At 32.6% G+C, this 13,330-nt stretch overlaps 1 protein-coding gene across 1 annotated transcript in view; it reads right to left on the bottom strand.

The window, feature by feature from the left end:
- The window catches only part of LOC126742794 (periodic tryptophan protein 2 homolog), a 56,521-nt gene that overhangs the window by 30,616 nt on the left and 12,575 nt on the right, over positions 1-13,330 (bottom strand). Inside the window, exons 2-5 of the mRNA XM_050449590.1 lie at positions 8,158-8,270; positions 7,842-8,065; positions 5,490-5,661; positions 5,233-5,416 (exon numbers count right to left, since the gene is read on the bottom strand). Coding sequence (XP_050305547.1) covers positions 5,233-5,416; positions 5,490-5,661; positions 7,842-8,065; positions 8,158-8,270 — 693 coding nt within the window. The remainder of the gene's footprint in view (positions 1-5,232; positions 5,417-5,489; positions 5,662-7,841; positions 8,066-8,157; positions 8,271-13,330) is intronic.

Below are 13,330 nucleotides of genomic sequence, written 5' to 3'. Positions count from 1 at the left end.
TTGATACTAGTAATGCCCTCTCTGTAATAGCCTCCCAAGTAACCCATAGTTCTGTTCTCTAGCCATTTCAAATTACAGTATTCTTTTTTTTAATGACACATTTAGTCTTGTACATTTCAGCTTCATATTGTACTGGTTGTTAATGAAATTTTATTTATACTCTTATAAAACCCGGTTCTGGACTAAAGAAATATTTTAGAATTTAAATTATATCCCATATTGCTTATTCCATACTTTATTTAATTATTTTATAACGAATAATGATTAATTGGGCATGTACAATTATTGTGTATGTTGTACTGTTCATAGTACAATATCTGATTTTGGCTTGACCATACCAGATATGCTGGTTGATTTTACTCGGACTGACCTATCTAATTTTTGTCTCTTTTTATCTAATGTAAATATTAGTTTTCTTGGAAGATAGCAAGAAGTTGCTGATCTAGGCAAAATCGAAATTGATTGTCATAGTGACACATATTTTCATTGCCAACTTCCTTGGGCCACAAATTTTGTTATTTATTTTTTTATAAAAGGTTCTATGGTACTTATAAAAAAAGTTAAGTTATTTTCGATTGGCAATACATTTTGTGCGTGATTGCTTAAATACGGGTTTGACCTCTGTGGTCGTTCCTTTTGCCAGACCGCCGTCATGAAGTGAAGAGTGCTTTAGTTCTTTTTGAAATTCGTGTGAATTTTACCCATATGGGGATATAATTGACTAAATGTGGTGAGAGTAAATCAACTTTTTGGGCGTAATGCTATAATTTGTTGTTTTGTTGAATTTACTGGCCTTTATGGCGATTTAAAACCTAATAATTTTTCACGTGCCCTCGAACATCGGCAAAATAGCGGTTCTGATTGGCATTGGCAGGGGACAATTTAATTAGCAAAGCTACATAACATGGATTTTGGACGGATTTTTTTTTGTACGGACCTGATTTCTTCATGCCACATGGTGCTTTCGTTTTGGGGTTATGTACTCTACTGGCTCTAATCTAGAAGGAGATTTTAAGCAACTGTGAGCTAACGTCTAACCTAGACCACTACCAGAGCTTGGCGTATTGTGAAGTGGAAGAGGTGAAGCTTGGAAGCCTGCAGTTTTTCTTTGACTGGGAATTGGATGTCTGGGAGAATCTCGAAGAATCTGAAGTAGTCTGCTGTGTGTGGAGCTAGGTGACACAACATAACATTTTTTTTTTATTCACTTATTTTATTTTTATTATCACAACTTTTATCTTTTGAGTTGAGATACATACATAAGCTTATTTAAAATTTTATTTGACATTATTTAATCGATGCTATTTTATTATTGAATATTACTGATAAGAGTACATATATATGTGACAAGTGACTCCTGTGAGGTAAGACGCAGCCGGCTTCGTAGTACTACGAGTATATACTTGGGTTATATTAATTATTTTCAGATTACTCCTAAGATGTCAAATTTTCCCAGATTAGCTAGTAAATATTAGAGTAAACTAATAAAAGGGTAATTTTAAGTGGGGAAGCTTCAACAGTTAGGGTTGTTATTTTTTTTTTTGCTTAGGTCAATGTCCGTGGCGGGATATACCGGGCCATGTAAATTATTAGTTTAAATTGAATTGAAGCTTCATTCCCCAAAGTTTGGGTGTAACATAGTTTATTTTATTTTGACAACCACACTTTGATGGTGTATTTTTTTTGTGATGTTGTGGTTCCTTATTACCAACTTAAATAATTATTCCTCTTAACGATAAATAACATAACATAATTCTCTGTGATAATCAAGACTTAAATAAATTGTTATTTTCTGTTGTTAATTTGTTTTTCACTTGAGTTGAGTAGGTTGGAATATCATAGGTCATTTGGAAACAATAGTGTATACTGATTTGACTTTGATTTTGTTTTCAAAGTTTCGTTTTGAACTTGCCTAAATAAATTTTGATAAATATTGGGCGTCCTTTGGGATTATATAAAATCCAAAACTTGGTGGCGCCATACTGATTTTGACATTTAGTTGGGTAACTCTTGGGTAGTTACTACCTAAGAAATTTTGGTTCATTTGGTTGAGAAAGAAGCTAGAACCCACATCGGCTTGAGCTAGCAGCATTGTGAAGGATTCCTTCTCTGGGCGTTTCAGGTAAGAGGGGTTAAGTTCCTCCGGGCATCAAACAACTTTTGGAGACCCTCTTAAGGCCATAAACCTTTCACTACTTTTAGTACTTCTTTTCTTTTGATTAACTTGGCATTCATCGCATCAACATAATTCCATTTTATTGCACTTTAGAAAAAAAAAATATAACAGAGTGTTATCTTGATTAGTATTTTTTGGCCTAGTAATAATTATCGATTGCTTGTTTACAATCTCAGCATATCTTCGTTGAACATAAGTTTGCTTTAATTGTGTTTCGACAAAAATTCATTCAACCTTGGAATCCATAGAATGTATAATTAACCAAAATAATACTCAACCGAAAATATATTTTTGTCGATGGTCTGCTTTAAAGAGTTCTTAATTACCTCCAAGGAAGGGTTTTTATTTATGGACTCTTTAATTGTATTTTAAATATCCATGTCAGGAATATTTCTGCATGCTGGGCAACACTAGTATAGCCCTGGAACCGTAGATAATAAATTTTCTGCTTCAGTGGGTATACGCATACAATCAAGGTGATATCGCTTGGAGCAACAGCCGGCGCATGTCACGTATGGCTTATTTCGGGAGCTGGACGCTGATGCATTACAAAAACCGCACTAAGACATGATGTCGTTTTTCTGTCTTGCTCATACACACATGATGTGTGTGAGCAAGGTGAATCAGAACCATGCGGCATCAATAGAATTGCATTTATTAATTTATGTAAGTAGGAAAGTGTTGATAGATCACTCCTTTATAATTCAGGAACGCTTCAGAGAATTTTGTACAACAAATCTTTTGCACTTATTTATTTCACAATATGTATTAAAAGTATTAGACAGAAACATACGTCTTAACAGGACAAGCGATATTATTATATTTTATATTTATTATTATTTACCGGCGTCCATGTTTTAATTGTGATAAGAGTTATAGACAGACGAGACAATACATTAAGAGCACAATGAGTCGGCACAAATACGATTGAAGCATTTTTAACGCGGACAAGGAGGACCATACAGATTATGCACAGCACCTTTTTCCGTTGGATCGCAATTTTTATTTTTCTAAGGTTAGGATCTTGTCTAGAGAATTGAAAACTCAAACATTAGCGCCCAATATAACCAATTATTAATTAGCAATATATTTATAAACATGACATTAAGCCACTAATATAAGGAAAGGACTCCCTATTAAAGAATAAAAACTAAGTTTGCTAGCTATCATCATAATCAATCTCGCTAAGAACATTTCGGAGGTACGTAGTTTGATAGATTTAAACTTTTAAGTTCGATTATGAATATAAGAATATAATGAGTGGCTTCATAATGTTTTCTTATTTTATTACCGGATATGATTTTTTTTTAACATAAATAATTACGAACCTGTTATGTTCAACCTTCAAGATGGCCTAAATAAAAGGTCAAGTATTTTATACAACGGTATTTCTTCTGGAACAAAATCAGGATCAAATATTTGAGGTCCTAAACCTGATACACTTTCTCTCCATATGAATTTCGGGACAATAAACTTTATTAATAGCTTTTTAATTATATCCAGTAATAAAATACAGATATTAAATACAAAAATAAATTGAAAGATCCTGTATAAATATGAATGCAATAATACAAAATATGAATATTTTAGTTATAATATAATATATAAAATATTTAATTTTAGAATTAGAAAAAATTACCAATTTTTATGTCCAAGTACATGTACAGGGTCTTTCCCCATTTATTGACCCTCCTCTACAGCAGTTAGGTGAAAAGTTTTTAGAAAAATTGTATACCCAACTTTTCCGATTTTACTTAAAATTTTTGAATCTGATCTGAATTTTTTTTCCTTTTAGAAATGTGAAATTTTGACAGATAATTAGTTTTTTCTCATCGAACACCCTGTATATAACTTCATAGTTAATAGGAGCCGAATTTTAAATATAGGGTTTGACTACCTTTTAATTAAACGTTTTTGGAAATATCGGGCTCCAAACTTTAAAAAAATTAAGTATTGAAGATCTTGGTAGGCAGATTGTTATTGTTTGGCGTTTGCTAGGAAACAAATAATAAAAAAGACATTATTATTTTTTGTTGATTGACCCATAAATCTCCACAAATTACGAATAGCAAGGAAGAAGAATGTGACTTCGTGCGTATGTTTTACAAAAAAAACATAAATGCAGCGAGAGCGGATTATCGTCAAACCGCTTAATGTGTTACCTGTTTTGCGATTTTTAAATGAGAAATACGATTTTTAGATCAGACGGACTGAGCCAATAAATAGTCCAGACCTGGCACCTCTGATGCACTTTGATCGGGGTACCCGCAAAATAAAATTTACAAACAGAAAACTGAAAACCTCGAGGCGCTCCGCAAAAAAATATCGCCGCCATATGTCTTTATATATACAAAACCATAGACAGTTTATAATTAATACAAAAAATTTAACAAGATTATATAAATTATATTAATAATGGTGGTGGTCATATAGAGCAGTTATAATTATTTGGATTTAATATAAAGTTAAACAATTATTAAAATAATGTATTTTTGTCAAAAAAAAGATATCGCTTAAAAAAAATTTAAACTTTTTTATTGTTTCTACTTAATTCATTTACCTTACAAGACGGCAAAATGATAATGTCTTCTGAATTATTTATTTTATAATAAATGTCAAATACTAACAATGTTTTTTTACCAAGATCTTCAATATGTTATTTCTTTTAAGTTTGGAGCCTGATATTTCCAAAACGGTTTGATTAAATGTAGCTAAACTATATATTTTTGAAATCAAAAAATTAAATCATCCAAGAAAAGTAATCGTCAAGCAATGATATGCTTTTTTCTGAAAAAAAAAATTAAACTGATGTAGGTACAAAACTAAAATTGTTTAATATCACACAGTATTTAAAGCGAATCCAGGGCTAACAAAGATACAATCAATTAAATCAATAAACCTTTCGTGAAAAAAACTAGAAAACTGGGATTCTTGGAATTCTGTCTTGCGCAGCAGTGCGAAAGTGCACTTTTTCGTAAACCAGAAAAAGTATAATTGACTAGACTTGGTTCAGAAGACAAACAGACGCGTGATAATTAAAGAAATTGATAACTCACTTTTTTCTTACTAGGTACAATGTCATCAAGTGGATGTAAGTCACTGGGATCTATAGTACATTCCCAAACACACGTTTGTCCATTTCTAGCTACTGTTATTATATCATAAGTATCTTTTTCAAAGAAACACCCGACTATTCCATCTGTATGATTACCTAAAGAGTAAATCCTAAAGTTTTTGCACCTAAAAAAACACAATATAAACGTTTAATTACCTATTATAGTTTTTAGATAACAATATTATAATGTATACTTACTTTTCCAAAGGATAAATTTTTGTTGCCATATCCTTGGAGCCAATAGCCAAAAGCTTAGAATCAAATGACCAATCTAAACAAGTGGTTTCATCATATGCTCCATGGAATACCCGTTCCATAACAAATGCATTATATTCTCCTGAAAACGGCCCTGGGGCCTTGAAGACAAACGCTAAAAAATAATCCTTTGTTATATTAAGCATTTAGTCAAAGTGAAAATACACTTTATTAATAAGTTTGCAAGCTTATACAGTACATCCGCAAAGTAGCGAATAAAAGTAGCATTAAAAATTAAATGAGCCGTTTCTGAAAAAAAGCCCGAACCTGTCTTGGAAATTAAATATACAGGGGACTCAAAAGAACTCAAATGTTTTTTAAATGGAAACCACCATTTTTTAGTGCAGAATCAGAAAGAACGCATTGTTTTTACAAAGGATATGGAACAAATGAATAGTGTTTACCTAAGAAATTTTGAACGAAAAATTATGATAAAATGTAAAATTAATGAAATACCTATCTAAATTAAATGTTGATATTTTGGTTTTTTAGTTGTTGTTGTCAGTGTCAAAAAATGAATGTATTTTGGTGCAACTATTTGAAGCATTTTTACATTTGCAAGGTGTTTATTCTTTTTGAGAGGCGAAAGCAGTGTCATTTTGCGTTTTACTAGTAGATGCACTTTATTACCTACTATTATTGTATGAAATATGAGAAAATTAACCGAACGAGAAAGAATTGAAATCTTGTGCATGATTCGCTTCGGAGATATGTCGCGTATTCAAAAGTAGGTGGAAGATGAGCTTAACGTTCTGTTAATGGTCGAAAATAATCACAAAGCCACAGGCACGGCTTCTAATGTTAATTTATCGCGATCTACTGTGCATAAAGTATTGAAAAAAGCAATGTTTCACCCTTATAAAATATTTTTACTTCAAAAGCTATCGGAAGATGATTTGGACTTTCTTCAAAATGATCTTATCCCCGCTCTGATAACTTTGTATCCGGATTTGGAAGAACCCGAGATGCACCAACGTGATCTTTTTTTTCAGCAAGATGGAGCTCCGCCACGCTAAGCTTTACCCGTTCGCAATTATCTAGATGAAGTTTTTCCAAATCGTTGGATAGGTAGACGAGGGTTCATTGAATGGCCAGCCAGATCGCCAAATTTAACTACCCTCGATTTCTTTTTATGGGGATATTTAAAAAGTAAAGTTCATGTTACTAAACCAGCGAATTTAGAAGATTTAAAAAAACAAATACGCCAGGAAATTAGAAATATGACTCCAGATATCATTGATAACGTTCAAAAAATTTTTTTAAATCGCTTAAAAAATGGTGGTTTCCATTTAAAAAAACATATTAATGACGTCATCACTTGTTTTTGAGTCACTCTATATATTTAATTTCTACGTAGAAAAACCCTAAACCTAATATAAATATCGATGGGTTCGAGCATTTTTTTCAGAAACGGTCCATTTCATTTTTATTAAATTTATCCGCTACTTTACGGATGCACTGTATATTTGTTGGTTTTGTATTGTTTTGATAGGGTGGTGCGTCGCCGAGCGGAACATAGGAAATCCCATGTAAATTTTAAGGGGGTCAATTATTGGCTTCCCTGTACATTTTACAGAAAAAATGTAAGATAACTTTTTGAAGAGACCAATCTGGCAAACCCTCGTGCAAAGTTTCAAAAAATTTTAATAAGCGAATCTTGAATTATTCAATTAAATGTAATTGCAAAATTACCAAATTTTCGGTTCAGGTAAAACCAGACACCAGCCACCAGCAAACAATTTGTTATAAGGCTTTGTCAAATCTGACGTACAGCCGAATACAAGAAATGTTTTTTTTTTCATTTTATCAATCTCACAACCATACATTCAAAGTAAGACACGTTAACATTACTTTTTTATCTAAACTTTTATTTAATATAACGATGAAGTTAAACCAATAATAATTATTATTATCGATTATTAAAAAATATAATTTTATCATACCTGCTAGGTAGTAAGTAAAGTACTTAGCAGGTCATCTAGCTATAAGGTCTGATGATGCTTTATTAGCGAAACATGTTACCTGATTAATACATAAAAAGATATTTTGAGACTGAGACTTGAAGTTTTTATTTTTTCTCTAATGTTTTCAATTCCTTCCTGAACTTTTTTTAAGATTTATAGTGTAATATATTTATTAAATCTAATAATTTAAATAAGCTTTACCGTTTTTCTTATCAAACGCCAAAACAGAATACATTTTAAATAAATCATGTTATGTAACAAATGAATGAAGATGTTTTTATTCTTGATTATAAGAAAAACTTAAAAGACTTGATTATAAGAAAAAACTTACCATTATTGTCTTTGCAAACCGCGAAATGCTTGCCGTCAGGACTAAATCGAACAGCTCTGCACTTTCCCTTAAATCTATATCTATGCACTATAGTCTGTGATATTAGACTGATCATGTGTGCCTCACCCTCTTCATTTATAGCTATCAAAGTACAACCATTTGGACTCAAATCTAATGTTACATAATTATACCGGCTTTCAATGGGAAGGGTGTTTGATCTGTTACTATTATTGAGAAAAAATAAATATTTATAAATAAAATACCACTTAAAATGTTAATTGATAGTTAAAAATAATAACTCAAATAGAATACTTACTTTCGAAGATCAAATAAACTAATTCTATTCCCAACGCAGCTAATAACTGAATTTCCATCTGGGGTAAAAAGTAGATCACCTTTTCTATACACTGTTCCTAGCAAGTTACTAAACTGAAAATAGTAAAAACATCTAATTAAATACTATCATTTTTTATACTATAATATGTTTACGTTAATATTTGATAATTAAGGCTTAAAGGAAGGCTTGAACACAAAGGTTAAAAATTAACAATGTTTCTAAAATTTGCCTTTAATAAAGAGTAAAATAACCTATTTTTTATAACTTCTTTGGGATCTATAAATAAATAAAAAGGACTTTATTTTTGACTCGGCGAATTTCAGCAATGCTGCTTTTAACCGAGTACATAAATTATCAGTATATATAATAGATAATGTTTGGAATACAAAAATATAAAAGATTACCACTGTATCTAAATTCACAATCTTAATAATTATAAAGAAAAACAGAAAAAAATATAAAGGTAAATCCAAAATAATGAAATCATAAAAAATTAAATTATGAATTTAACGAACTAAACCATAAATTATAACAAATAACAATCTATACATGGAGGAACCATGATCTTGGCTAGGCAAACAATTGAAACGATTTTTTGTAATATTGATAAGTATGATAATCTTCTGTTAGAGAATGTTTTTGAATTCTCTCTTTCTTTTTGTAAGCGTTTTAATTTATATATTCTTTGTGTTTATAGGCCACCTACAGGAGATATTGCTATGTTTCTGGACAAACTTGATTCTCTTTTAACCCAGTTGTCCCTACACTCTAAGGTTATATTGGCTGGTGACTTTAATATCAACTACACTGATGAAACCTTGCCACGTACTTTTCTTTTAAGTATTTTAAATTCTTACGACTTGAAAATGCACGTTCTTTCTCCCACACGAATAACTTCTTCATCTGCAACTACAATTGACTATTTCTGTACAAATTTTGATGACGTTTTATGCACAGTACTCCCATCTGGTATTTCCGACCATGAAGCTATTCTTGCTAAAATGCCATATAATACTGTATCATCTTCATCTCATTATATGGGAAGAATTTTCAGCAGGAGAAATTTTAATGCTTTTTCTGCTGCTACAGCTTCGGTAAATTGGAATGCACTTGAAACGGCTTCTGACCAACTTTTTTCAAGTTCTGTGTGATAAGATCAATCAGTTCTTTCCTAAAATGAGGCTTAAAACTAAGAAACGAAAACCATGGGTTACAAGAGGCCTTCGAATTTCTGCTAAAAACCTCCGTTTTTCGACTAAATTGTGCAAATATACCACAAATGAAAATATCCTTGTATATCATCAGAAATACCGTAGTCTGTACAGAAAGACAATTAAAGCAGCAAAATCTAATTATTATAGGGATCGCTTAAATATGTTATCAAATAGGCAAAGAGAGTGTTGGTCGATTATTAATGATTTTAGACATTGCCATAGAAAAGTATTTGAACCGGAGTTAAGACCTGACATTTTAAACGACTATTATTATGATGTACCTAATATCTTGCTCAAGGGCGTTCATAGTAACATTGATCCCTTATACTATCTTCAACAAGTGTCGGTTGAGCATTCATTTTTCTTTCATCCTGTCGAACTTACCGAAGTAAAAAATGAAATCAAACGCCTAAAAACCATAAATCATCTGGAGCTGATGGGATATCTTCGAGGTTGTTACTCTTTTTGCCTGATTCAGCCTTAAATGCTTTAATTTCTGCCATAAACAATTCTTTACATAATGGCATTTTTCCTTCATGTTTAAAAGAGGCAGTGGTTATCCCTCTTCATAAGGGTGGAGATTTGGATCAGCCTTGTAATTTCCGTCCCATTTCTATTTTGCCTACCCACTCTAAGATAGTTGAAAAACTTGCAAAAAGCAGAATTTTGTCCTTTTTACATGATAATGGCATTTTGTCTGCAATTCAGTTTGGATTTCAAGCCGGTAAAAGGACTCATGATGCTGTTTTTAGCTTTTTGGAGAGCGTCTATGTGTCCTTGAATTCTGGAGAGTCATCGGCGGCAGTGTTTTGTGATCTATCCAAAGCATTTGACTGTGTGGATCATGGAATACTGTTATCTAAGCTCGATAAATATGGTTTTAGAGGCGTAGCGTTGCGGTGGCTTGAGTCCTATCTATCAAATCGTAGTCAGAAGGTTACAGTGTCTGGGCGTTTGTCTGCTTCTAGATCCCTAAAATGCGGCGTTCCCCAGCGGTCAGTGTAGGACCACTGTTATTTTTACTGTATGTGGATGACTTGAGTTCATTGAAACTGCAGGGCAAGGTGGTTCAGTTTGCTGATGATACTACCATACTATGGAGCCATAAAAATTCCCTCTTGCAGAATAAAGAGTGCTGCAAGTTCCTAGGAATTACCATTGATGGTCGCCTTCAGTTTGAAGATCATATTTTACATTTAGCTGGGAAATTATCTTCTGGATGTTTTGCAGTAAGAATGGCAAAACAAGAGCTGGGAGGGGTGGTTGCACGTTCAGTGTACTTTTCACTTATTGAATCTCATATTCGGTATGGCTTGCCTTTTTGGGGTTTAACCAATAAGGGGCTACTTAACATTGTCTTTGTTATTCAAAAAAAAGCAGTTAGATACCTGTGTTCTGCTAAGTTAAGAGATTCTTGCAAACCCCTCTTCATTTCTAAAAAAATCCGAACTCTTTTCACTCTTTATCTTAGAAACAGCTGCTCTTATTCACAAAATTCCCAAACTACCCTCTGACACTGGCCATTTGACTCGTCGTGTAAATGATGTTCCTCTACCTATTCCTACGTCTTCCCTTACCAGAAACTCATTAATTTACATAAGTAAAAAAATTTACAATCATGTTCCTCTATGTGTTAGACATATATCGGATGTTAAGAAATTTAAAAGAGAATTAAAGTCGCTTTTATTGGCTAAGGCATATTATAACCTGCATGACTTTTTTAATGATAGGTTTTAACCTTGGACATGTTGGAAAATTTTTTTTTTCCTTTTTTCTTCTCCAGTTTTGTCAATAAGTTTACCTTTATTTAGTAATTGTTTTATTTAGTTATCTTTAATTCAAGTATGTTCAAAAAGTTTTGTCTTCTTGTGTTTAATTTTGTCCATTGTTTTGTCAATTTTTGAAATTGTATTTTTGTTTTGTTTTTTTTAGCTTGTAGGATGCTTGTACACAAGATTATTCTTACGTAATATAGCACATTTTCTTTCTTTTCTTTACAATAATCCATGCATACAAATCAGTAATGGGCAAGAAGTTATAGTATAGATAATATTCTTAATAATATTCTTCTTCTTGTGCAAGTCATACTTGCACATCCAATCTATGGTTGCTTCTTGGCGATTTAGCCTTAATAATAAATTAAACTCCAAGTCACAGGACTCAAATATATTGGAATATAAGGTCAAAGGATTACACGTGTTTCGCTCCTCATTTTGTTTTGTTTATATTTTCAATATTTGGTAATTAGTCTCCTTCCAGTTTTATCAATTTCACCTTTTAATTTCTACGCTTGACTTCACATATCATATTTAGTGTTGTTTGTTTGCTTTCTTTCTTTTTATCAGTAAATATACAAAAAGTAGGTAGGAGTAAAAATTAATTATTTAAATAGTCTGATATGCTTATACAAGTATCTTACTTTTTTTTATACATTAGTTAAGTAGAGCCTAATGTGTTTGCCAAGAGGCATTGTAAAAATATGTGGACTGTATAAAAAATTGGTGTGCTAATATTGTGCCAGAACTGCCAAAAATTAACAGACTCAAAAGTAAACAAATCATTTATTTTACATCGCCATAAAAATACAAATCAAGACGATAATATATAACAGTCTGTTCTGTTCAAAGTTCGCACACACACGCCCGCTGTCCAACTTCTCGCTACCGCTTCGGTCCCCATCAGTTTCAAGCAGCGTTGCCAATGTGACTAAATTGCCCGAACATATCGCCGGCCTTGAAAGACCGAACTTTCAAAATAGTCGTAGGGACAATTACACTAAGTCCGACAAGGGTAACGGACACAGTTTGGAAAAACACCTAGTTATATTTCCGCGATCAGTTTTTACAAGCGCCACTCGCGAAATCTTATCCTTTCCCGGAAAAACAGTTAATACACGTCCTAGCTTCCACTTCATAGGAGGAAGTTTGTCATCTTTAATTAACACTAAGACACCTTCCTTTAAAGAGTCATAATTCAATCTCCACTTGGATCTTTGCTGCAGCTCAGCTATGTACTCTTTCATCCAACGCTTCCAAATGTGTTGTTTCATTTGTTGTAAATGTTGATAAATCGTCAGGCGGTTTACTGGACCATCAATAACATCTGTCCCAGGAACAGGACTAAGTTGTTTTCCAATAATAAAATGCCCTGGTGTAAGTGGAGCGAGGTCTTCGGGATCGGAAGAAATTGGGGATAAAGGGCGAGAATTCATTATTGCCTCAATTTCGACTAAAAGTGTATATAATTGCTCAAAAGTAAGTGACACACCACCAACCACACGTTTCAAATGTGACTTCATACTCTTTACACCAGCCTCCCAGAGGCCCCCAAAGTGAGGTGATTGAGGCGGTATAAAATGCCAATCAATACCTTCATTACAAGCAGATGTGATTAGTTCAAGATTATTTTTTATAAAAAATTTACTTAACTCTTTTAATTCATGAGAAGCAGAGACAAAATTAGTGCCATTATCTGAGAAAATTGTTGAGGGTTTTCCTCTACGGGAAGAGAATCTACGTAATGATAAAATAAAAGCATCCTTGCTAAGGCTAGTAACTAATTCTAAATGGACAGCTTTTGTTAAGAAGCAAATATAGAGCGCGACATAACATTTTGAAACTTTAGCACCTCTGCCCGTATGATTTTTTATTAAAAATGGGCCTGCATAATCGACACCAACTACGTCAAACGGATGACTTGGATTTAACCTTTGTTCTGGTAGATTGCCCATTATAGGTTTTAAAGTCTTGGCATTATATCTAAAACACGTTATACAGCTATACACAATCTTTTTAGCTAAAGATCGTCCTCCTATCGGCCAATATCTTTCGCGGACAGATGCTAGTAACTGCTGGGCCCCACAATGAAATAATTTTATATGTTCATGCTCCAAAATTAATTTAGTAAGATGGTGATTTCAAGGTAAAAGCAAAGGATGC

This window comes from Anthonomus grandis, chromosome 12, assembly GCF_022605725.1.
Source record: "Anthonomus grandis grandis chromosome 12, icAntGran1.3, whole genome shotgun sequence".
NCBI lineage: Eukaryota > Metazoa > Arthropoda > Insecta > Coleoptera > Curculionidae > Anthonomus > Anthonomus grandis.
This window is presented reverse-complemented; position numbering and strand designations above follow the sequence as displayed.